Source organism: Amphiprion ocellaris, chromosome 3 (genome assembly GCF_022539595.1).
Source record: "Amphiprion ocellaris isolate individual 3 ecotype Okinawa chromosome 3, ASM2253959v1, whole genome shotgun sequence".
In the NCBI taxonomy this organism is placed as follows: Eukaryota; Metazoa; Chordata; class Actinopteri; family Pomacentridae; genus Amphiprion; species Amphiprion ocellaris.
In genome coordinates, this window is record NC_072768.1 from 10,999,807 (window position 1) to 11,025,357 (window position 25,551).

At 40.7% G+C, this 25,551-nt stretch overlaps 1 protein-coding gene and 1 non-coding gene across 7 annotated transcripts in view; both read left to right on the plus strand.

Annotated features, from left to right (window-relative positions):
• Nucleotides 1–25,551, plus strand: part of fkbp16 (FKBP prolyl isomerase 16) — a 65,707-nt gene that overhangs the window by 8,314 nt on the left and 31,842 nt on the right. For all 6 annotated transcript variants that reach the window (XM_055009369.1, XM_055009371.1, XM_055009372.1 and 3 more), the window contains 4 exons: nucleotides 19,165–19,382; nucleotides 22,339–22,520; nucleotides 22,748–22,825; nucleotides 25,349–25,486. In XM_055009369.1, the coding sequence (XP_054865344.1) occupies nucleotides 19,165–19,382; nucleotides 22,339–22,520; nucleotides 22,748–22,825; nucleotides 25,349–25,486 (616 nt within the window). The remainder of the gene's footprint in view (nucleotides 1–19,164; nucleotides 19,383–22,338; nucleotides 22,521–22,747; nucleotides 22,826–25,348; nucleotides 25,487–25,551) is intronic.
• Nucleotides 20,278–20,359, plus strand: trnas-aga (transfer RNA serine (anticodon AGA)). The gene has a single exon. It is a non-coding gene; the product is annotated as a tRNA-Ser (tRNA).

The following is a 25,551-nucleotide window of genomic DNA, read 5'->3' on the forward strand; positions in this document are numbered from 1 at the left end:
ATTGTGCTTTTCGAGAAAAAAAACTGTGTCAGATCTGTTCCCCCACGGAGAGATGAGACTTAGTCAGAGACACAGACTGCATCCCCTCAGTCAGGAGGTCATTATCAGAGAGCAGTGGAAGCTCACATCTGCTGATCTCTGGACAGGCGCAACTTTAACACTCGTAAAAAGAAAACCCTCAGGGGCCAGAGGGAGTCTGCCTCATCAGCCCTGCACAACTCCAAAGTCAACAGCATTAAATGTCACTGGCACCTGCTTTATTTTCATCTCAACAAAAGTAAACCTGCAAAGCAAGAAGCCGTTATTTACGGCTCTTCTGAGTGTTTTTAGCCGTACGTGAAACACTACGCGACGCATTTAAAGACGTCTTCAGTGAAGAGGTGCGCTCCAAGGTTACGTTGGCTGCCTGTTTGCAAATATAAACAGAAGCTTAACCCCGGTGCTGGCAGCAAAGGTGTTGGCGTACGTTTACTCCTGGCATTACTGAGAACCACCTCAGAGGAGTATATGTTGAAGTGGAGTTAATGAGACCTCCAGGATGTGTGAGAGTTAAATTAATAGTAGAATCCACGTCAGGATGGACAGTGTCAGGCAGTTAATTATTCTAATTTTGGAAGAAATGTTTCAGGAGGGGATTGTGTGCTATTTATTTTTTCATGTTTGGAGGACCTAAGGATGCTTTTGGTGATATGGACAGGGTGAGTAGACTTATAAGAAACAAGTGTTAGATGCTGCAGATCTTTAAACACATGCAGTAAGAACAGAGACTCAGTGCAAGAAGGCAAAGATCAAATTGATCTGATTGCTTTTTACGATATCTGGTAAGCAGTAAAGCAGCAGGATTCTATAAATGTTGAACAAGGAAACAGCAGTCACAGAGTTTGTCCAGGAAATAATGAACCATTTGAGGTTTGGTGGAGAAGGGTGATGCCACAAGTTTAATATAATTAAAATGATAAAATTAAAATAGAAATAAAATCAGTCTAGATTGAATAGCCCAACTTGTTCGTCAAAATTAGAAAAAATATCCCTCCTAGGTTCTTGCACTTTGATGTACGTCGTGGTGCAAGTCACATCTTGCAAGTTGCAGATTTGGTGAAATGGGAACCAGGTTCTCTGCTACAACATCAGTGGAAGACTGCAGATATTCAATTAATCCATTTCACATTGAACTTGCAATTTGAAACAATGTGATCCTCAGGACCAATGCTGCAATTATAGATATAGCTTTTGCAAGCTGTCTGACCCAGGATTTAAACTCAATGTGAGTAATGATCCATCACATTTAACACCATTACATAGTAAAAAATACTATTTAACAGGGCTTTAAAAGCTTCAAATCGTTTAGCCCTAATTCAGATAAGGAAACCTTGTTTCTTGTAATTAACGGCAGAAAAAACTTGCATCAGTAAATGCCCAGGTGACATTATCTATCGAAGTGGTCAGCTCAGCTTGATTGGCTGTTTTAGGGTCATAGTGGGATATAATCTATATCTGAGTGTGGTTTGTATAACAATGAAAATTGATTTTGTGTTGTCAGTAATCTTCCCTCCTTGTAGCATCTCTAGACAAAGCAGTAAAGAATCCCACACTGAATAACAGACAGTAACTGACCAGCAGTGACAGTGACCCAACAGTACAGCATGCATGTATCATTACATAGGAACCACCGAATAGCCTTTAAAGTAATATTCAAAACACTGTGGACCACACCAGATGGCTGTCACTGTCAGTTTCTGAGGCAGGAAAAACAAACAGGTCCTACTGTTGGAGGGGAGGGAGGAATCTCCCCCCCCGTTTGACCCTTGGGGGGAGGTGGGCCTGGTGGCTGCTGGAGTGTTCATTATACGGCGTTTACTGATCTGTCTTTATAGTGGCAGGGTGGAGCAAGCTGAGTAAAGTTTCAGTTCATGGGAAAGTACTGTGACATTTTCGTTGATGATTGATGGTTATTGTGCAATATTCATCATCCGTTAGTGAGCTATACGGTTTACTTTGATCGTTTAGTGTGGTATTTTGTTACATGTGAAGATAAATAGCGGACTGATATCCATTGAATAGAAAAGTGTAGCTGTAAACACATCTAGGTGGAAGCAAAGTGTTTATTTTTTTCCAGTTTATGTATTTTAATAACATATTGCATCAGACTTTGTAAGACATAGACTGAGAAAGTCCTGGACTTCTTCCCTTTAATGTGTTATTCACAGCTCTGAACAATACCATCACGTCTTAGAAAGGCATTTATGCTTGACACTAAAGGACAAGTTTGTCAATTTTACGCTTCACATTTGTTTATAGGTTTTTGTCAGTACTACTATAACACTTGAAACAGCATTAGTTACAAGAATCTCTGGTTCTGCTGCTTCAGTTGACTGTCCAAATGACGATGATGGAGTGCAATGCTTAACTGATATAGTCCTCTTTTAGAAATGTTAGAAAATAAGAAAAGATACGACTTCTGTAATAAGGCTGTAGGATCAGCATGTTAATGTGCTGATACTAAGAACATATCATATTTACTTTGTTCATATTAGCCATCTAACATTTGCGACTTCACAGAAAAAGTACTGATGGGAGTGTTGTCAATTTTGAAGGTTTTTCATCTGAAATCGTAAGACACAACAAATGTTTGGCTGTTAAAAATCTACCAGAGTTATCCCAGCGCTCTCACCCCAGTCTTGCTTTTATGTAACCATTACAACAGGCTGTTTTCACCCGTACTGCGATGTTGTCATATCAAAACAAAAACGTGGCCTGTGAAGCATCCAGTCTGCATCAAATTCAATTATTATATAAAACATTTAACTGGAGTCAGTGTGCAAGCGTAATGTTTGACGTGCATTATCAAATACCGATTCAGAATTAATAAATAATACGGGTCGACCAGCGGGACATCTTCTTGGGAATGTGCTGTCTTTGTTGACACTGTTGAAGAAGTCAGTGCATGTGGAAAGCTTTCTCTCATGGCCTCTGAGGCACACCCACACCCAGCAGGGAATGCAGCTGAAAAAGGTAACAGTGGCATTTCTCAGAGCAGAAAAACACGAAGACTGACACATTCACAGAGCAACCGTGATCAATGGGATCAAGACCGATGATGAGTGAGCATATTTGTTGGCAGCTTTTTGAAAGACGTGAGAAATGTCAGTGACTCATGACACATTTGATCTCCGTCTCTTTCTCTGTTCTTCCTCACAGCTGACACAGATAATTCATTTTCTGTGCTGTAGCATTAATTAAATGTTGGGTGTTAGGTTCATTTGTGATGGTGCGCGTCCTCTTCTTGCAAACCGATCCCTTCTTATCACACTATGTAACACAACACAGTCAAGAACTGGCAGTTCTGCTTTTTATTGTATCAGGCACTTGCAATTAGACAGGTAGAGTGACTCACTTGCCTCACGGCTGCACTGGTCTCTGGACTTTTATGGCTTTCATGCACACACGCTCTCCTCCCCGTCGCCATACATATGTAAGAATGCTGTCCACTCAGAAAATCTTTGAGGTGGAGTTCCTCTGTGTGCTGAACACAGTGTGACTCACTCTGCAGAACCACCTGGGTCAAATGAATAATGTGACCTTTGAGAAGCTCCTCTGTGGAAAACACAGTGATGCATCTCAACCATTCCTCTCCCCAGCGGTGTTTCCTCTCCATACTAAGTTACGTAGGCAAACAATCAGCTGTTTGGTATAACTGACACCAGAGTGGAGAACATTGTTCATTGTTTTACTGTTCGTCATTAGTGAAGGATTCCAGAAGCAGATGTGAACAAACCAACAGCTGAACTCTTGGCTGCACAGTCATGTGACCTAAACAAGTTTGACTGTAGCTTTTGGGCACTGTGTGTGTGTGTCTTTCCTGGCAGACTGACTAGAAACCACACCCAGACCTCACGCTCCAGGAGCAGGCCAGCAAACACTGACAGCTGTAAGCATGCTCCAGATAAGATCAGGCTCAGCTCTCTACCAACATGAGCTCTCCTGGTTGCTACAGCTACGGACACATCAGTGCGCAGCTTTGGCGTGTTGGACTCAAGCTAAAAAGAAGCGTAGGAAATAAATCTGAGCCAAGCAGACTCTTTGTTTTCCCTCTGAAATCTAGATGGTGGGTTGTTTTGGCGCCACGGTAGTATTTTGCCACTCAGGCCACTGTTTGAACTGTGCATGTCCTTCAACTAATCTCCCTGGATGTTTACCTTTTTCCCCTACTGCTAGCAGCCTTATCTCACTCACCGACAGCCTTGGTAGTAATATACTGCCCTCAGTTATATCTACTTCTGCTTTCTGTGGTCAGGGGATATTTAGTGATGTGAAATGTGTTTATATTGAATTTTTGGTAGGTAGTGTATTTTTAGAGCAGATAACCCGCAGCGGAGTAAAGTTACACTGGTCAGATCTGAGCCTACTTTTACTTTTACATTACTTTGTTTACAGCTTGACTGCAGTGCTCTTGCCAAACGAGTTCACACAATCCTGATTAAGCCTATCAAGGCCAGGTACATCTCCCTGTATTTAGCAGTATACGGGTGTTTTTAATCTGCTTTCTGTGGCCACATTTCATCACTCGCACACCGGCAGCGATGCATTTTATCAACCGGGAACACTGAAGAAGACAGCAACTGCAGAGATGGAGACAGAGGAGGCTACAATAACAAGGAACATGTCAGAAAAACCTAGGAGGTATTGAAGAAAAGTTTGTGATGCTCCAGATAAAAAAGAAACTTGGCATGGAGAGGAAAGATTGCATTCTAAAAAGACAGCATATATCATGAACACGAGTCAGCAGCGTTCGTGTAATTTGACTAAATGCTACAAGGGGAGGATAAAAGTTTTAACCTGCAGGTTTAGCTTTTTTTAATTTCTTGTTGCATATTATTCTGTCTGTTTTTGGTAATTCAGTTCCCCTTCGCTGTCCCTGTTCCTCTAAACTCTACTGTTGGAATGTGTAGTTCTAATATAACATAAATTAAGACATAAACTTGTAAAGAGGTCGGTGTGCATCAAATGAAGAGTATGTTGGATTGCTGAACAGCATCTGAAATCTACCTCACGAGGCTACAACCTTACAGTGTTGAAATTTTCTGAAATTGGCAATCCACCACTTATATTTGCTTCACACAGCAGCTGCAGAGGTGAGGAAGTGAACAGGTTTTGCTCTTTTTTCCACCATGCTAATGATACTGCTCTATTGATAGCAGCTTTGATCTGTTGGCTCACTGGTCCACTTTCATCCAGACTGAAATGTTTCGACAACTACTAGATGGACTGTCATAAAAATCTGCCACACACATTCAGAAACTATCGTCAATTTTAATCATTTTATCCAAATTCCTGCAAAACTCACTAGGTTCCCTTGAGTTTCCACTGTAGCAATGCTAGCATGCTAAACTACGATGGGATACATGGTTAATATTATACCTGATGGGTATTTGATGAAGAGATCAACAGGATAGCAAGGTGTGTTGAGCCTAAAGCCATAGATGTCACAAAGCTGGTTCTCTTTTAACCTGGCTACATCGCCATGGTAACTGATGCTGCACAGCTAACCTGCTATAAAGGCGATTCTGTTCGGAGTTTGGCATTAAAATCAACTGTAAGAAGTGCCACCGTTTACCATTTCTTTTCCTGACCATACTGACAGACTGAGTGATACAGATTGTCAGCTGAGGGAACTCGATATATGCGCAAACCTGTTGAGCCATATGTTGGTAATCCCACTTAATGCTGTCAAAATACCAAAATATGTTTTTATCCTTTGTCCTGATTTGCTGCTCAGTCCGTTTTATACCAATGGTGCTGCAGTTAATAGAACTCAGATTAGAAAATGAATGAATCTTTTGGTATTTATCACAGAGAATATTGGATTTTGTTTGATTTGGCCAAAACTGAAGTGCTTTCTACATATCCTTTATTTAAGGACTGTGTCAGACCTCAGTTCACTACTTGAGTATCTTGTTTAAATGTACGAAGTGTAAAGTCTAATGTGCAGCTGTCATGTTAGAAATAAGCATCTACATTGAGAGTCACTGTGTAGTGAAATAGACTATTTTCTACCAGCGTTTCTCTCTTGTGTCCTTTGCAACACCTGTGATTTGGCTGTAATACCTTTTTATGTACTTCATGGCTCTCTATCATAATAATCTGTTCCCCTTGGCTAAAGGTAGCAGCACGTGATGGGCCCATTTTGTGCAGTAGAACCACAAGATGCATTAAACGCCCCCTTTTATGGGAGCACACACTGAGCCCGAAGAAGAAAACATGCGTCAACGCAATACCAAATAAAGTTGATAACAACCATCTTGATGCCTATTATCTGTGGTTGGGGTTTTAGATTTTGTTGAGCCAGCTAACACAAAGAAAGTCCGGCTCTGTCAATCAGCATGTTAGCTTGTGAGTGTCTAAACATTGTAATATTAGCATTCAGACAAGCCTCAAAGAACCACCAGCAAATCATTGATTACTTTTCATATCTACAGTGTGTGTAACATAAGGCTGCCCTTGAGGAAGCACTGTCTGCACGTATGCGTCATTATCCCAGTTTGAGCAATTATCACATCTCCCCTCCTTCTTCGACAGCCTGCACATATTGCCTTGAAGCGTGGGTGTTCACAGCAGCCATAAACACTCAGATGTGGTCTGACGGCATGTCATACGCATTGCTTTGTTTTGAACATACGCTGGTCTCTACTCTGCTATGTTAGCCAGAAACACAAGCTATTGCTTTGTATTCATAGCTGATTTCAATCTCCCTTGTCACTGCTCAGACACAGAAGCTGTTTCTGGGATTCTTTGACTTTCAGGACCACCCAGTCCCACTCGTCACTTGAGGCTCATAGGAGTCACTTCTTATTATGATTTTACAGTTTTAGACATTTCAGACAAGGAAAAACGCTACTTTCCTGTAATGTCAGCCCAGACGGGCCATGCAGTGATAACAGACAGAGTTGCCGGGCAACTCAAGAACCCACTTTATGCATTTATGTGTAACTGCAGCAGAATGGAAGCAGATGGGATAGTGGAGGGCCAAGCTGTTGCTGCCAGTGTGGCAGTGTGCACACACATACACACTCATACAGTATGTCACAGGTCTGTGTAGACAGGTTAACATGCTAAATGTATCGTGCTCACAGAAGGCAGCAGCACAGACAGCAGGATATCTGAGCAAATAAGCTTATGTGTTGGTTGTCTGCGAGCGATGTGCGGCTGCTGCTGCTGCTTTGGAGGGATGTGAGGTGACGAGAGCAGCCCAGAGGAAGGAGATCTGTAGCAGAGTGACAAGTGGCCCTGGTGTGTGTGTGTGTGTGTGTGTGTGTGTGTGTGTGTGTGTGTGTGTGTGTGTGTGTGTGTGTGTGTGAGTGTGTGTGAGGGTGATGAAGAGGTACCGTCAGTGGGGACGTGGAGCATGACTCATCGCGCTGAGACGTCAGCACTCCGTCATCAGTCGTCTACGGCAGCGTGTCACAGGCAAACTCGTGCACACACATTCACGCACTCACATACAAAAGACTTCCAAAATATTCCTCTCAAAGTTAATGACTGACAGACTCCCACTGATGTCCTCGCAGCAAAATCAAAATCAGATGTGCAGCGTTTAAGCTTCAGGGATTAACCAAGTCTTATTATAAGATCTCATTATAAATGAAACAGTCTCCGTTGTTTGATAGCACTGATGGGATTAGTTGCACTGCGGTAATGTTTTGTGTTGTCATTCCAGATGGTGAAGGACAATACAAGTGAGCTCATGTATACCAAAACACTGCATTATCTGTGGAAGAAAACAAACTCATTTGCCAGTATAATAGGAACAAAAACAGCCTAAAATTCCTCCTAGACAGGCTTTCTGTGTTTGCTTTCAAGCTCTCTGTGATGAGAGTGAACTATGCTATTGCCACTGGCTTGGGTTAAGGCAGGCCAAGCCCTTCTTCTTAAAAAATGTGGTTGTTTTAGTCGTGATTAATGCTCCAGGACTCATACCTCTGCACAATGAGAGAGAGACTAAAGAGACAGCAGACACAGACTGCTCCTCTGTGACAACCTGACTAATAAGTCAGGAGTTAAGGGTTCTGCTATTGATTCACAGGCTGCACAGGGAGGCAGAGCCAGCTGCTGCTGAAAGGAAGCTGGATCTTTATTGGCTAGATTACAGACACACGCATACACGCTGATGCTGCCATATTTCTCCTGGTCATCGATATGACAGGAGGGCGGAAGTGAATGATGATGATGGGGTTTTTGCCTGATGTCCACAACTTTAGAAAAGTCAACATGTACGGATCATTGTGAACTACTCTTCAAATATGTCCGACACGAAAGGACAGAAGGCCAGGTGTAGCTGTACAGGTGCACACGAGCAACAGCTGCTGCTTTAAAGTTGCATCTCATTTAATAATCAGTCAGGCAGGATGATAACTGCCGCCTGTTTGTTGTCCGCGCAATTTGCAAAACGATATTCCAGAAACGGTGACATTTTCTCTGTGGGAGTTATCTGGTTTCAACACATGCACATATGACAGCTCAGACTTAGAAGGGAAATTAATTTCTGATCACAATCTCTTTATGACATTTATTCCGCTACCAGAATGTCACACATAAAGCAATGAGGAGCTTGTGGTCACAAACATTAATGTTCACAACCACAGAGGGAGGCAAACAGCAACCTTGTTGAAAGATAATTAATGTCTCACCTTTATTCTGTGCCAAAATAACATTTTCTGGAAAAGAAAGTCTCAGGTTTGAACGCTCATCCACGCAGATGGCATAAAATACTCTTGCAACACTCATGGTTTCAGGTCTCCACTGAAGTAGGCGACATTTATGTGAAGTATAAAAAGTAATGGAAGATGACGACTTTCATCTTTCAAAGAGGAGGATTTTTGGCTCCTCGGTCCAAATTTGTCGTAACTTAGAAAGCTTTGAAGTTCAAAAGTGAAATCCGAAACTGGTAGAGATTTGGTTTATCTAATCAGTAGACATAATGTCTGTGTAAAGAAAGAAGCGGGCTGTCATTGCTTCACATTAACCTCTCAGAGAATCCAGTGAAACTAAACCTCAGTCCCCGGGGCTGCATGAGAAATTGCCACTTGACCGCACCGTGCACACCTTGGAGGTGTCTGCTTGTTCATATGGATTGATTATGGGTTTAGAGTCAATCCTAGGATAAGATATCTGCTGCAGATAACAGTAAGGCAGATTTACTGGATGACCTTTGGTGATATTTCTGCGTGAGACAGATTGCTCTCATCCCCCCTAACACATACCAAAAGCTTTGAGGAATAATTCATCTAGATGCTGCCCCACATCAGAGCCCAAACCTGAGAGATTTCAGATTATTGCATAAGGTAGAAACCGAGACCTGTCCTGCTCACCTGTGAGTCAGAAGAAAGGTGTTGCTTTTGTTTTAAAGCTTTGAACTTCCCTCAGGTATTCATTCATTCACTGCAGAGGCGGCGGCAGAGAGCTGGCATATAATTAAATTGCATGGACAGTCTGACTAATCTCCTGGGAACCTTTCCACAAGCGTTTGCTGCTGCATTTTTGGAATGAAGCAGGATAGAGAAGAGATAAATAAATGGTTGGCAGAGAAAGCTGAACCTTTACTGAGTTGGGGACCCAGATATCCTCGTCTAAAGTTGGTGGAGTTTCAGTTTTGGTTGATCTGCATACTTCCTCTATTTTGATCGCTCTACTTCGTACCATTTTTCTTTCTCTCCTTGCGTGTGACCAGTCAGTTAAATGGCATTTAAATGCCAGTAGTGGTGAATTCATTTTCATTCGTGATGGTAATGCCAGGTCACCATAACCAGGCGTTGTTAGACTCTTGTTGACAGTAGGATTTTAAAAGAAGGGTCAGCTGACATGATTTGACACATACACATGTAGATAAAGCACTTGCTGCTGTGGTAACTTTCTCAAGTTGTAAAATCTTGTCAGATATTAGATACATTTTGGCTTGTCACAGCAGGAAACACACAGTTATGAATAAAAACATTTAAAAACTCTAATAAAGTTAAAATGTCTGCTATGAAAAAGATCTACAATGAACTGCTGTGTCCTGTTTAGATATTTGATGATCCTCCCACTTCACTGATACGTTACTTTAACTAGACTAGCTGAAACTTATTTCATTGTCTGGTATGTTAAAAAACATCTACCAAGCGCCAAACTCTTGGGCTGAAAAATTAAGCCATCGCTTAAGTGTCAAAAACTACAGTTCCTCAAATCACCACTTGAGGCTGACAATCAAAGTGAGTAGAGCCCCATAGACTCCAATGTTAAAGTGTAAAATTTTATAGCACAAATAAACATGTTTACAGCCTGATGCCAAAAACAGTTTTGGCCTCTATAGCTAGCTTTCCTGTTTCACGACAGCTGTAAAGGGGAGGGATTTTTATATAGGTGACAGGACAGTCCTCGGCCCAGTTTATGTGGTGCACATCAGCTCCACTCTTACGCCACCTCTTTGCTCATTTTTAGATCAGTTGGAGTAGTCAGGTATGACAGCAAGATAGCGATGACCTGAGTTTCAAAACCAATCTCGTTCGGAAACCTATGGGCAATGTTGTACACCAACTGCACCTCAGTGGACTGTCCACTCATCACAAACACAAACTAAGCTCTTTCAACTCTGAGTTAATCGGTGACGTAAAGAAAGCTAACATCATAAATTAAGCTCCAACACTACAATTTAGCACAGCAATGACTACAGACAGAACATAGCCTCCACTTTTAATCTTGGATATGTAGAAATGTTGACGGTGGTGTATGTTTAAAGCACAACACAGCAGCAAGAGTCAATAAGTTTGAATCTGAATCCCCTTAGTGGATATTAAAGTGCACAAATCTGACTATGTGTTATATGTTAAATATGTTAACATATGCTGTTCGCTGTAATGCGTTAGTTGCAAAACAGCAACTGAAAATAAAAAATATAATGTGACTGTAGCCTAATAACAATTTCACATATTAATAATGATTTTGGTGACTTGTAGTTGAAAAAGGTTAGGCGAAAAATGAGCGTAACTTTTATCGAAACTTCTATTTTTTGCTTTACTTAGTGGCATTTAATAAGTATATTTCACCATGTCGTAAATTTAAACGTAGTAACATGCTCAAGCGTATGCGAACATTGTAGATTTTTAAAACAAATGTACTCAGCTCCTTTCTAGATCTCAAAGATAGTCACATGTTTTGCTACCCAACAGTGATTATAAACAAAACTTCATAGAGAATATTTTTTAGCATTTTAGATAGATAGATAGATAGATAGATAGATAGATAGATAGATAGATAGATAGATAGATAGATAGATAGATAGATAGATAGATACTTTACTAATCCCGAGGGAAATTTAAGTGTTCAGCAGCTTACATACAACAACATAAAATAACAAAACAAGCAGGTTAGTTATATTAACAATTTTGACAGAGGAAATGTGGGGAAGGAGAGCTGATTAACAACACTGGCTTGCTGCTAGCAAAACTCCATCAGGTTCCTTGATTTATGCACTGTTTTTCTGTTCTCACATCTTCATGTCTCAAATACTCCCATTTTCTGTGCTTTTACCCTTCCAACTGTACATACAGAAAATCACTGTATGTCCTGTAGCTGGTTTATTAAAGTTGTGTAACCAAATGATCCTCTCAGTCTGTCTGAATAGGTACACATCCCTGGGATTAAAAAGTCTTCTGTACGCCCTGCAGGTACCCCGGGGGTGAGATGGGATTCATTTTAACAGGCCTAAAGAAATGTGCTGTGGATTATATGGGAACTTTTGAGGTGCTCAACAGCCAGGATGTAGGCAGTAGATGCCCTTGATCCCTGCGAGCAGAGTTTCATTGGCTCATTGCTGGAGGAGGAAATAAAAACAAATAGGAGAGGAAAGCGCATGCCGAGGCAGCAGCTGAAAGGCCTTACACTGTTAGTTTAGTTTCTTGATCTCCGACCGTAATAGGAGGCTGTTGTGCTGCAAATTAACTAGCATGGCTGCGGGCGAGGAAAAACAGCTGTGACGTCTCTCCGGTGCCAGGATTATTGCTAAGCTTCTTTGCATGGCTGTATTGATGCCGTGTGTCCATCCAAGAGTCAAAACAGACACAGCACCCAACGGCAGCAGCAGTAGACCTGATTTCACTGCTGTAAAAATATAAACAACCTCATAAATCCTCTCGGGTTTCGTATTATCATACAAGCTGCACACTGCATTTTTTATGGTATATTAGCGCACTATCTGAGGTTGTAACCATAGAAACCAGCGTGAGGCACATCGCTGGCCTTTCCATCATTTATGGAGCGCGTGACGTCAAAGTGACCACTGTTTTTCCTCTGAGGGAGTTTTTCCCCTTTCATTCAGAGCGGCGAGGGGTCTGCATGACAGATAACAGGGTGAGTCAGCGACACTATCACACACCTTAATGAGGAAGTTTGCAAAGCCACTACATATGAATCAAAGTCATCTATAATGAATGCACAGACCTCCCATGACTCAAGAGGGAAACGCTTGTTCTTATCACACCATTCGTATGAACAAGAGTGGAAACATTCCTGGTTTCATCTGATCTGCTTACAGTCACAGTACGAGAAATACAACCACGTCATAGAATCAGCAGAGCATTGAAACCCTGCTGGCTGAAACACAGAGACTGTCTTTACTAGTGCAGATGAATGTGGATTTGATGTTTGTGTGATTTATATCGTTCATATTGGTGTTAGTTATGGACATTTGAATAGAAGATCAGTGTGAACTTTGTAAGAGAGTCCGTTCACTTTTCCGCACAGCTTAACTGCTTTTGCGACACATGAAAATGATGTCAAACCCTACAGCTACATCATTTAGGTATTTCAAATTTCAGATGGAGTTGACATAACTAGGTGTCACCCAATATGTGTTTTTTCAAGGCTGATATTGATTATTTCTGATCAAGGAGACCGATGAGCAATATTTCTAAGAGTATTTGCAGTAAAAACAAAACTCTTGGTATCAAAATTTAGAACAACAGAAGCTAAAACACAAAACTTTGTTGAAAATCTTTCTTTTCTTTATGTTTTACATGTGTTTAATTAAAAGGAACATTTTCAGCCTTTGTCCTTCAGTTCAGTTGTCTGTGTCACGTAAACAATGACATAGTGCTGCTGGCAAGACATTGCTTGAGACCACAAAGTGTTGTCTACAGATAGAGAGGCGGCTGCATCAGAGCCAAACTAGTGCATTTTTTTTAACATATTTATTACTCTGCCAAGGAATGCGGCGGAGTTATGTGACGATCAGCGTACGTTTGTCCGTCTGTCTCTCTGTTAGCAACATTACTCAAAAACGGACAAACAGATTTGGATGCAATTTTCAGGGAAGATCTGAAATGACACAAGGACCAAGTGATTAGATTTTGGCAGTGATGCGGCTTATAGTCTGGATCCATGGATTTGTTAAAGATTTCTGTATCATTGCGAGATAGCAGCATGGCGTCACTGTAACTATGACAACAAGTGAACGCTATGCCAGCTGCCTGCTGATGATCACATGATTGCGATCCTAAGCCACTGCTGCGGACTTATCGGGATTTATCCGTTCAAAATCATACAAGGACTGAGCAGCCTTAGCGGAATACTGCACTCTCTCTTCTTGTTTTGGTTATGTCAAAATCAGTTAAAGAAAAATGGTACTGGTCATCAGAAAAATGTTCAGTATCGGACTGAAAAATTAGCTGAGCTCATAATTGCTTGACCCCTAAACATGACCACAGATGACCCTGGCGATGACCTGCAGTAAACTTTAGAGAAGGCAGATCTTTCAGACTGACACCTGAGCCTGTCTCTGTCTCTTCGGCTAGCAGAGCTGCAGCCACAGGAAATGTCTCACACCTTTAACTCAGCCCAGTATTGTGACCCAGAAAACTTCCACGTCTCTTCTCTCTCCTCTGGTTTTAGTCAGGTGACAACCTGCTGCTCCGGCAAAACCGAAGTCCAGAAAATCTGCGAGAAAATGTGTCAGTGTACAGTTTAAGACAAAGTATTCGCTAGATGTAGTTTGAGCTGTGCAGTTAGGACTCATCAAGAAATGTCAAAAATGGCTCCCGTGTCTTTGAATACACTTTTGTGAATTCTGTTTACGAAAACAAATCTGCTCCAGCTCAGTGAACCTATCTGAAGCAGACTAGAGGCGAGTTCAGTTGATTAATTTGCGACTTTAGTCCAACTAAAATACTTCGACAACTGTATGATCTATTTCTATGAATCTTTGAACAGACATTCATGGTCCTCAGAGGATTGACTCCCACGACTTTGACATGTTCATGTTGTTTCGTCACTGTTCAGACTTTAATTAGAAGCTGCCAAGTTGGAAAAAACATTTATGTCAACCTCTAGTTATAATGCCAAGTCAAGGAAGAAGTTCTGACAGGTCCGACATCTGCTATTTGTTAAAACGACTTCACCAATCCAAAAACATAACAAACTAGCTAATTTAGACCAGTTAATGGCATGGCTACAAAGCTAGAAGTAACCATCTTGAAATGATGCATGAGTACTCCCACGCTGGAACAAGGGAATTTTCTTCCTATTTGGCCAAAGTTGCTTGAATCGGGCGTAATTACAGTGTGACAGAACCTTGAGCATGACTGTGGACTCCCATTAAGTCTCAGTTTAGCTTTACAGAAAGTAGAAAAAGTGTGACTGCCGTACAATTATACAACATTAATTTCCCTTGTGTGATGAGAGTTTCTTGAAGAGCAGCAGCAGGGAGGCCAGGAAGACCTGCAGCTCGCTTTATCGGACGCTGACCCGGACTTTAGTTGCAGATTCAGGTTTCACTGGGATCTTGCGGTGCAATCTCACCCCACTGACCAGCCTTTGCTTCCTGTTTGCACTAATAAGACCCCGGGGACTCATTGGTGGCTGTGCATAGCCAGTGGTGTGGTGCTAATCACCAGTGACCCACATGACACCGTAAACCTTATAGATCTGTCAGCACGCTACATCTCAGATTACACTCATCAGTTGGCCGGTCATGCCGATGGCAAGAGTGTTAGCTCGACTCTCAGCTAGTCACATTATTCCTCAGTGTTTTAGACTCTAATCCGGTGTTCTGTAGATTTACTCCGCTCGCTGAGCTTAACGACATCTCACCTGTTGAATTCTGCCAGTCTTTTCGTCAGGCAGCGAGCAGTCGGCGTGTGTGTGCTGCTTCTGTTTCATTCGCAGGATAACACATCATTTGGGATTCATTGAGTGTTGATGTGGCACATTTAGTTATCGCCGTTAGCACCGAAGCAGCTGCGTCTGCATCGATTAATAAGAAATGACTCATCGCTTCTCGAATAATGCGTCTTATTCTGCCTGAGTCATGAGCTACAAAGTGGGTTCCTCTGTTTAAAAACAGAATCAATACCTAATGACATGATGAGTAAGGGGGGTTCACTGCTCGGTTATTTATAAACCAAACACTGTTCAGCTCATGATTCACATCTCTTTGCGAGCCAGCTGGATATTGTGACAGTATAATAAATTTGTTCTTTCTTCCCGTGTTGAATGAGACATCCAATAAATCTGCTTAAAACCTAAATACACATTATAAACAATTCTCATGGGATGTAGAACCAATATATGTAAAGCTGCTTGACTTAAGTGTGCAAAATTACTGTATGATTAGTCTATAGTCTTATTAAATTGTTGATCAGTATGGCACCCGCAAAAATCTCACAGCATTACAAGAAAAAAGCCATTTTACAGCCTTAGAACACAAAATATAAATACTCACTTACTGTTCACTATAAGATTCGTGTAATTTAAGGTAAATGTAATTGAGTATTTCCATTTTGTTGCTACTTTACAGTTCTACTCGATGGAAATTGAGGGAAAGTGACAAAGGCTAGTAAAAGGTTCCAAAACTTAATACAGTCGAGAATCCAGTTAAGGCTGCAATGCAGGACTTTTACGTACTCATGAAAGCCCGCTATTTTCAAGCCCTCAGCAAATGAGCTTGCATGGCGTCGATTAAGCCAATCAGCAGTAAATCTCTCTGTATTTTGCAAGGTGGTGGAGCTTTAAATCTTTAAATCAGATACTGAGGTTACAGGAACTAGAAGTGTGGTGGAGAATCCTAGAAAGCATCCAAGAAAAGTTTCTGATGTTCTAGATAAAAATGAAACTCGGCTTTCAGAGCAAAGATTATAACGATTATTAACGACAAGAAATACACATCAAAATCACACATTTGTGTAATTACTCTCACTGTCTGAAGGGGGACACTAGAGTTTCACACTGCAATTTTGAGTAAATAATTAAATGAAATGTAAAAAATTAAACACAGATCTTTGTTCTTCTTTTTTCAACATCAGATTAGTTGCATCAAATTTGTGTTCTTAGCTTTAAGCACAACACTATCGTAGATTACAGACAGATATACTGTAGTTTTTACTCAACTATCATCAGCAACATCAATTAATTATTGTACAAATCAAGATTTGACACACAAAACATGTGCACTGTTTTTAAGATCTGATGCCTTGTTGTAGATTAAATGACTTAATATTTAATATATTGAAAATGTCCTCTACCATGACCAACCACCAGGAGTACAATACAACCTAAACCTAAATTATTCTCCCTTGCACACATGCACACGGTCATTTCTTTTGTACTGAGCAATTTTAGTTTTATTTGAAGCACATTTTGCTGTTGCACGGTGCAGGATTTTACTTGTAGTAGAGTATTTTTACAATTTTTTATTGCTGTTTTTACTTAAAGTATCTGCATACTTTTAATTTAGACACATTTCAGGCACATCTTAGAAATCTGTTTTTAGTATATTAAATGAACTGTCACATAAATGACAGCAACACTGACAACAAACCCACATTTCTTCCTGTGCTACGTCTGCTCTGATAAACTGCTCAGGCTCAGTGCAAACACGTTTTAAAGTCTTTATATTGATGCAGAGCTGTGAAGTGTTGATTTGCTGGTTATAAACTACACGCTTCTTCAGCAGCGGATTCAGGGGTGATTTCACAGGAGCCCATTTAATCTGGAACCAGGCACTAGTAGGTCAGAGTATACAGGACACTGTGTGTGTTATTGTTATATGCCGTGCACTGTTACATAATACGCGGCCGAGAATATTGTGTAATATTTCCAGATAAGAGTTGAGAAAAGTATGCAAGGGCAACAAACAGCTACAGTGTGTTCATGTGCTGCTCATTTGGTGTCATATTTTTAGTGCGCCTAGCAAAATGCATGGATCTGTTTGACTGTTTTAGAAAGACAGAGTGGAACACAAGCCGTTAGCTGGATGGTCTTCATGAATCAATCTACCGTCTTCTTCTTCTTTGCTGCTTCTGAACACCTGTTATATAATTGGACTCTCTGATCCCCATAAACATCCAGCAGAGTGGTTGAACAATGAAGACAAAAACAGTTAAAGATGACCCGCATCTGTTTATTTCCCATAATGATAACGTCTCTGAACAGCACTTCCTCCAGCAGCGAGCGCACGGATCCAGCTCAGGTTTCTGAGACCTCGGCTCAGCTGCCGGTTTCACACTCCTGTACGTCCTGTGATAGTCGATGAGGTCCACAGAGAGGAGAGGTGAAAGGGTAATCTGATCCCACCTGCTGACACAGCCTGGCAGTAACTGGGGATACAGCTAATTCTGTTAGACAAACATAAATTGTGTCATTCACACAACCGCTTTGAATAATTCATGAACTGACACAACTCCCAGTACTATCACTTTGCAGCAAACAGAGAGTGGGTGGGGGTCACCAGGAAGCCGTACTTCCTTCTGTCTGACTTGTTGTTGTGTTGAGTTTATTAAACAGACAGGATGAAAGTTGAAGGATTTTAAGTATTAGTATTTTTTATTGTCTTGTTTCAATCAGTGATGTACCCTACTTCAAAACGGTCTTTTCAAAATGTAGTCGAGCTGTCTTTGCATTAATTCCCTCCTCTCTCTCTCTCTCTGTCTCTCTCTCTCTCTCTCTCTCTCTCTCACACACACACACACACACACACACACAGACACACACGCACAGACACACACAAACACACACACACCTTTGGAATCAGAGCCTCCACGGAGCAGCTGATAATGGACCATTGTGTGTCATGTGGTCACAGGAGCCAGATGATTGAAAACCAAATTAACTTTCCTTCTGAGTGACTCTTGAGTAAGCTGAAGCCATCGAAGGCTCACGGGTTCATATCAGTTTCAAATTCTTGTCTGCTTAAAGTCACTCAGACGTCTTTAAAAGCGGTGCGTTTAACATGTGTGAGCTGTTGGATGCAGTGAATAAAGAGAACAGCTGCCAGAGCCTGAAAAACACAAATATACCATCAGAAGCGCTGTTGATAATTGTTGCTTTTTATGAATAAAAATACTCGCTATGGAGTTAAATTTTAGTGTCTCTCAAATTCAATGAGAGAGTTAAAACTTCTGATTACCTCAGACACTATGCTGCTCAGCAGAGTCACGATTCACAGAACCTACCTCTTTAGGTTATCGCTACTTAACATAGAAAATCAGACTCCTGCCAAAATCTTCTCCAATTTAAACTCTTGTATTTGCATCTAAATATACAGATTGTTTTCCAGTGCTGTGTTTGTGATTGATGACTTTGAGTGAAAGTTGGGCTGGTTTTGCTCTTGTTAGAGTTTAATTGTGAAAGAAACATCTGGAGCAGTGATGGGATGAGGATTAATAGAACAACAGTAGGTGAGGAGCTACACAGACGACTGCGATTGATGGCGTGATTGTTGTGTTCATCAAAGCAGAGTTTGTTGTTTGGTGTGAGTCCAAGTAGATAAATTGCTATGTCACAAATATTAGGGCCTGAACAGTTGTTGGTTTTTTTTAACGTGACCCAGATTTCATGCATCTTGTTGGTACGCAGGACTCTAACTGGCCCATTTCTGACTATCTCACACTTGATAACTGATTGATTAGTTGATTGATTTAAGTATTCTTGATGAGATTAGAGTCTTGCGTGGAGGGTTTTAACCCTATGATGCACAACATGGGTCAAAAGTGACCCATATTCAATGGAACATGGGTCACTTTTGACCCATGTTGTACATCAAAGGGTTAAAAGACATCTTGTTTAACTCTAAGATACAGCATGTATTTGTCCTGTGATAATATTACATGTGTGCTTGTTTTTGTGTTTGTTTGTGTGCAGAGAGCCTGATATTCCAGCCTGGACTCCTTTACTCTACCAGCTGCAGCTGCTGGACATCAGAGAGAAACCAGACCCGCTAACTCTGCCCATCGCCGACCGCATTCGCATCGGCAACCAGAAACGAGAGCGAGGAAACTTCCATTTCCAGAGGGAGGAATACAGCATGGCTGCCAGGGCCTACTGTATAGCTCTGGATGTGCTAACCACACGCAGCAGAGGTAACCTGCCATCAAAACCTGAATTCATTCATGGAAAATATTTCCATACCATCAGCTATAGCAGGCATGTGTTATAGCAGTTGATAAAAATGGAAATGCAGCGCAGATAAAAGTGTGCACACACAAGAGACATAAAACACAGCGTCTGATGGAGAACTCAGGCAGCACATTTCCACATCAGTCTGAACCCAGAATGACATAACAGTTTAGTGCTTCTCCTCCATCCTGCCGTCGCGCTAATCACAGCGTCACGATGCAGAGCCACATCCGTCCGAGCCGAGTGCCATGATAAATGTTTTTGCTTAATTCTTCTGCATAATCAAAGCTAATCGACTTTCTTATTATTTCCACCTTCTTAATCGTTTTAATCATTGACGAGGCAGGGTGGGCCCGAGGGGGAGATGCAGCTGAACAAGTCGGTGAAGAGAAAAACATGAACTGCTTCATAATTTATCAATGATGGTGAACCAGTGAGTGAAGTCACCGTGACTCTGAGGAGGGGAGTTCATCAGGGCATCGAGATCGTGTAATTAGCGGGCGAGGAGGCGAGCAGAAAAATGGATAATAAGGCAGGAAAGACACAGACATCTTCACTGGGACTGGATCATTTTGGGCCTGTTAGGCAGACAGGTGGAAAGTATAAATCACTGTAATCGACTAAGTAGGAATCTGCAACTAAATCCAGGCACAGACAACATTATGAATTTAATTTTCTGCTGATTTTACAGGCCTGTATGAAAACAAATAAACAACTTTGAGGAGAGGTTAAAGCATTTATCACATTTCATTGTCAACATCTAATCGGTTTCATATCAGATCTGAACAAAGAAAGAGAAAGAAATCCTAACGCCACATGCAACTTGCTTTTTCATCAAGAGACAATGCTGAAATAGAAGTTTTTGTGGCCGAGTGGTTAAGGCGATGGACTAGAAATCCATTGGAGTTTCCCTGTGTAGGTTCAAATCCTGCCAACAACGCTGAAGTGATTTTCAACTGTAAACCCAGGTTCCTAACAAGCAGTGATAGATGAAAACTGCATTTCTTTGCTCTCTGTGTACTGACAATAAAGTTGAATCTTATCTGAAAGTCTGCAAAGAATGTAAAATTTGAGGTTGAGTAAACTTTAACAATTCATAAATAAATATTTTAGAGTATCTAATTCAGAGAGCCAAGCCCAGAGATGTTAGAGAATATGCCCCTAAAAAATTCCTGAATACAAATATATGGAGGACGTCTACAACACTAAATATGGTGCTTCGATGGCACGTCCCGCCCCTCTCCCCAAAAAGCCAATCATCAACTTTGTAACAGTCAAGCCGGAAACATCGAGCCAATCGTGTTGTACTGATGCAAGCAAAGTATCATAAAAGTGTTTGCATCCGTAGTAGCATAGTCACCTGCAGGGGAATACGCCTTTCAGATGTTATTTTAGGGCAAAGTCCCCAGACATCTCAGTGCTTTTATCTGATTTGACTTGTGATTATATGTATGCCATTTTATGTTCCAGTGACCTTGAAATGAGCAGTTATGGCTCTTTATGCATTCATTCATTCAGACAGGGGCCTGGTACTGCTAGCTTGAAACATTGTCTCCAAAATGACCGCCCAGTGGTGAGACTTACCTGTAAGAAGTTTGATAAAACTCTTTTGATAACTCATGTGCAAAAAAGCTAAATGACTACCTAAGTGACTTGTACATTGCTTTAAAAAATGAATGTAACAGATTTAGTGAGATTTATAGACTTTAGTTTGACGTTATGTCAAGTTGGGCCAAAGGTCTTTCTAGTAATAAATATTATGACTGTTACAAAATTAACCTCACAAGTTTAAATGTTCAGATTAAGACCAAATGGTGTTATTAATAGTGTGATTTTATCTGAGTAATTTCCATATTAGGGATTGAATCTCCACAAAAATTAAATAAAATCCTCCTTTGCTGTTGTTCATATTGAAGCATGTGGCTCTAATGACTTTCTATGATGTGTGTGAAAAGGGTCAGTAGCAGTCAACACAGAGAAAATTAACACAATTCTGTAGTTTTCCTCAGTTCTGTGCAGCGTTTTAGAACCTTTCAGCTCATTGTTTTGATTTTATGTCGTCTCCAGGCTACTTTTTCGGCTCTCCCTCATCAACCTGGTTTCCAGATGCTGTGGGGCAGTTTTTACTGTAAAAATAAGACCGACAACAACAGAATTGCTAACTGCACGTTACTGGGCGCACCAAATGATATTTCTGAGGAGTTGGTGGAGACCAAATCAGACCTAAAAGAAGAGTTTATCCAGGCAACGCAAACGCCCCAAAATTAATCGCTAATGTTGCCCTCTTGCCCTCTTTTGGATGTGTAAATCAGGAACTGTGAAAACGTGACAATGTATCTGTGTTGCATTTACATCTTGTTCTGTTGCCTCCAAGTACCCAAAAATCAGCTTAAAGAGCACAACTTGGAGCCGCATCCTGATGAACATTGCCTAAATTTAAGCAGACTGTTCAGTTAAGTATGTGGCACATTCACATAGAGGTGGTCCCCAAGCTGCTAACATTTATTACCCATCATGCTCAGGGCCAAGAGTAAAATTCCTTTGTGCCAGCAAGTGCTCATTACTTCTGTTGCTACTTAATTCAGCCGGACATGTTTGGGTCAACCATGCAGTTGTTCAAGCAGGGATAGTGATAGAATATCCAGCTGAATAAAACAACAGAACACAAACCAGCCTTATAATGACACCCAATGGGAGTTTCTCCTTGAAAGTCCAGCTACTTTTTTTTTTTTTTTTTTTACTCTGTTTCCAAGAACAAGTCCCCCAGATGAGTAAAGCAGTCTCAGTTAAACCTGTCTCACTAGCTTCATTGCATCCACGGTGTTTATGCCACCAATAAAAAAACAAAAAAAAAACCCTGGATACAATGAAAGTGTGCACAGCAGCAGGGCGCATGTGATAAGCCATGTGTCTGTGCAGATGGCAGCGATGGGAGCGTGAAGGCAGAGGAGGAAGAGGTGCAGGACTACCGGGTGAAGTGTTTGAACAACCTGGCCACCACTCAGCTCAAACTGGAGCAGTTTGATGAGGCGCTGCACACCAGCCGGGACGTTCTGACCCTGGAGCCAAACAACGTCAAGGCCCTTTTCAGGACGGGAAAGGTGAGCGACCAAGAGACAACATGTAGCATCTCATTTGATCCTTATCAGCCCATAAAACCAATAAATTGCAGGGAGAGTCCCCGGAAGGAGAAGGAATTTGTTTATTATGGGATTGGATTTAATTATTTTTGAGGAATAAATAGCCATACCGCTATCTCTTCTCTGTCTGTTTTGATTTATGGGTCCTCCAGCGCTACTCACACTGCAGCTTTTCTAATCTCTTTCAGCTCCTGTCAGACAAGGGTGAATACAAAGAGGCGATGGAGGTACTAAAAAAGGCCTTGAAACTGGAGCCAGCCACCAAGGTGAGATTATGTGGGTGAGCAGGTCCGTCTCCTCACCGTGTTTCTTCCAAATCTGCCCGTGAAGCCGTCACACACACACACACACACACACACACACACAAAAGGTCATTCTAAAATTATCCCTGGACACAAATACTTTTAAAGCTAATGAATCCCCCAGTTAATAGAAATGACTCCGTAAGTTTGGGTTTTTATTCAGTTAAATGTGCCATTAAGTAGGATGAAAGGCAACTTCTGAATTTTATTTTAGAGATAGTGTCAAACTTAACAGTGAATGAAGAATGTTCAATGCACAACACAGAATCAGAAACATTAAAGCACAAACCAGCAAAACATTTGGCTGAAAGTGTAATCATTGCATTTTTACTGCATTTCAGCAACATGTAGTTAGGAGCTGCTTCATATTTAACTACAGTCATTTAATGGCTATAAAATAATAGTTATATGTACCTTCAGCATCCAAACAAGACTAAGAGTCTGCAGCCATAATAGCAGCTCAGAGGCTGTACTTAAGAACAGTGGAGCTTTGAGCTAAATGCTAACATCAGCATGCTAACTTGCTCACAATCGGTGTCATGTTTAGCATGTTAGCATGCTGATATTTGCTAATTAGCAGCAAACAAATTGCAGCTGACGCTAATGGGAACATCATCAGCTTGCCAAGTGTTTGATCAAAAAGAAATTTTGAGTTGGTTTTGAATTGAATGTAACGCACCACTAGAGTTATTACAGCTAATGCTGAAGGGTGGTGTAGCAGCTAACCCCACTGATTATACAAAGCACCAGTTTAGCAACACCAAGTGTGATCTGCCTAAAAAGACATACATCAGCATAATAACAGCTAAACAAAATATGCATTCTTATACAAATTTGTGTCAGTTCAGATGAAATATTAGAAATAAAGTATTTTATCTGTCATATGCTGTTTTTCTCACATTATTCCAACCTTCAGAAACACACTGAAAACACAAAAACATTTTCAGACAGGTATTCAATTAGATCTCCAGGCTCATTTCTCAAGAATGTGAATGTGGAATTTGACATAGAATAAGATGAACTTTGTTTTCCACCTAATCAGGACTACAATATCCACAGATACCCTTGCCATTCAAAATATTTAAATATATATTCTGTACCATCATAGAAGAAAACACTTTTTTTGATATTCAGTCTCCTCTTTTTCACAAAAACAGACATAACCCCTCCTAATATCGAATATGAACGAAAGTTGTTTTCATGTCAGCTTGAAAAGATCCTCGTGAGCTGCTTGTGTTGAAGGCCTGTTCTGTCTTGTTTGTGTGGTTTGTCTAATCTGCTAAATCCTCCACAGAGGCTCGAGCAAACTGCACATCTGGCAGTCTACAGATGTGACCGCATTGCTCAGAGCTTTCTGGCCAACTCGGTTAAAAATAAGAAAACAAAAAAACACATACATGAGTTAAATATTGTCAGTCTGCTCCAAAAGTTGTAAAGTGAAGGTAAAAAAAATCCTGAGTCATCCTTTCCAGTTACAGTTTGAGTCCATACTGTATAATTAAGAGAACTGGTTGGGAGAAGTGTTCACATCACAACAAAAGTGAAACATATTCTCAGACTATGGCCAGTGTTTTAGTATTTTAGTTCATGGGGCTGATGCAGTGCAGGGTGGATGTGATTTAGAAAGTGTAAGAGGACATTTCCATCAGCTGTTTGCAGCACAGTGCTGCCAGTATTACAGTGACCTGACCTATAGGGCACACTGCCACCATCACAAATACGCCTGGTCTTGTCTAGACGAAAACAAAAATATCTGCTGCTTTGGTAATTACACCCTTGTCTCAATGGTGGATAAAATACTTTGGAGGAACCTGATTTAAGCTCCTCTGTGAGAAGGTTATTGTACGGCAGTCTGTAGAAGGCCAGGAAAAAGCCATGAAAAATCTAAATGTTTTAAACGGCTTTTGTATGTCAGTATTCTGCATTTATTTTAGAATTTGATCTGATAGGCCATTATAAAACTGTCAGTTTTTTGTATTTTATTTTGTCCTCAAATTGATTTTACGATCCTTATCCTGTCTTATTTGTTGTACACCTTTGTTTTATAACCTCTATTGCCCTTTGGTCAATTAACATCGTTGTAACATGCTATATAAATTATATAATTTGGTTTCATTTAAAAGTGCAGTGGAAGCATGTCATGCTTTCTTTTTTAAAAGAATTTTATGACTAGCTACAGTGTCTATTGAGGAATCTGATGAATTCATTTACAAAATGTTATATGAAGTTGTTATATAAGTTGTTGTTGTATGGCTCTTTGGGATAAAGTTTATATTTAAATATATGATTATCAGGATTGGTTAGCTTTGTCATTAATGTTTACTTTATCTTCTAAACCTCTGCTCTCACCTGCTGGACATTTTTAAAACTGCAGCTTCACACTTTCTGTCTAGATAAACAGTTTTAGTCACTTTTCCAACACCACATCCACTGAAAGCAACTTTTTACAGGATGTATTTTAATTTTTTTCTGTCCCTTTTTCTTCAGGCGATTCACGTTGAGTTATCTAAGCTCGTCAAAAGGCAAACAGGAGGCAAAGATACCAAAGAATGGAAAGCCAAACCAGCAGAGATGCTTGGAGATGACATCACACCTTTCCTGATTCCACCTAAGAAGAAGCCATCTGTGAGCTGTGACAAATAAACATCTCCAATTTGATATTCTGTGATGACCAACAGATTGGATTTTTA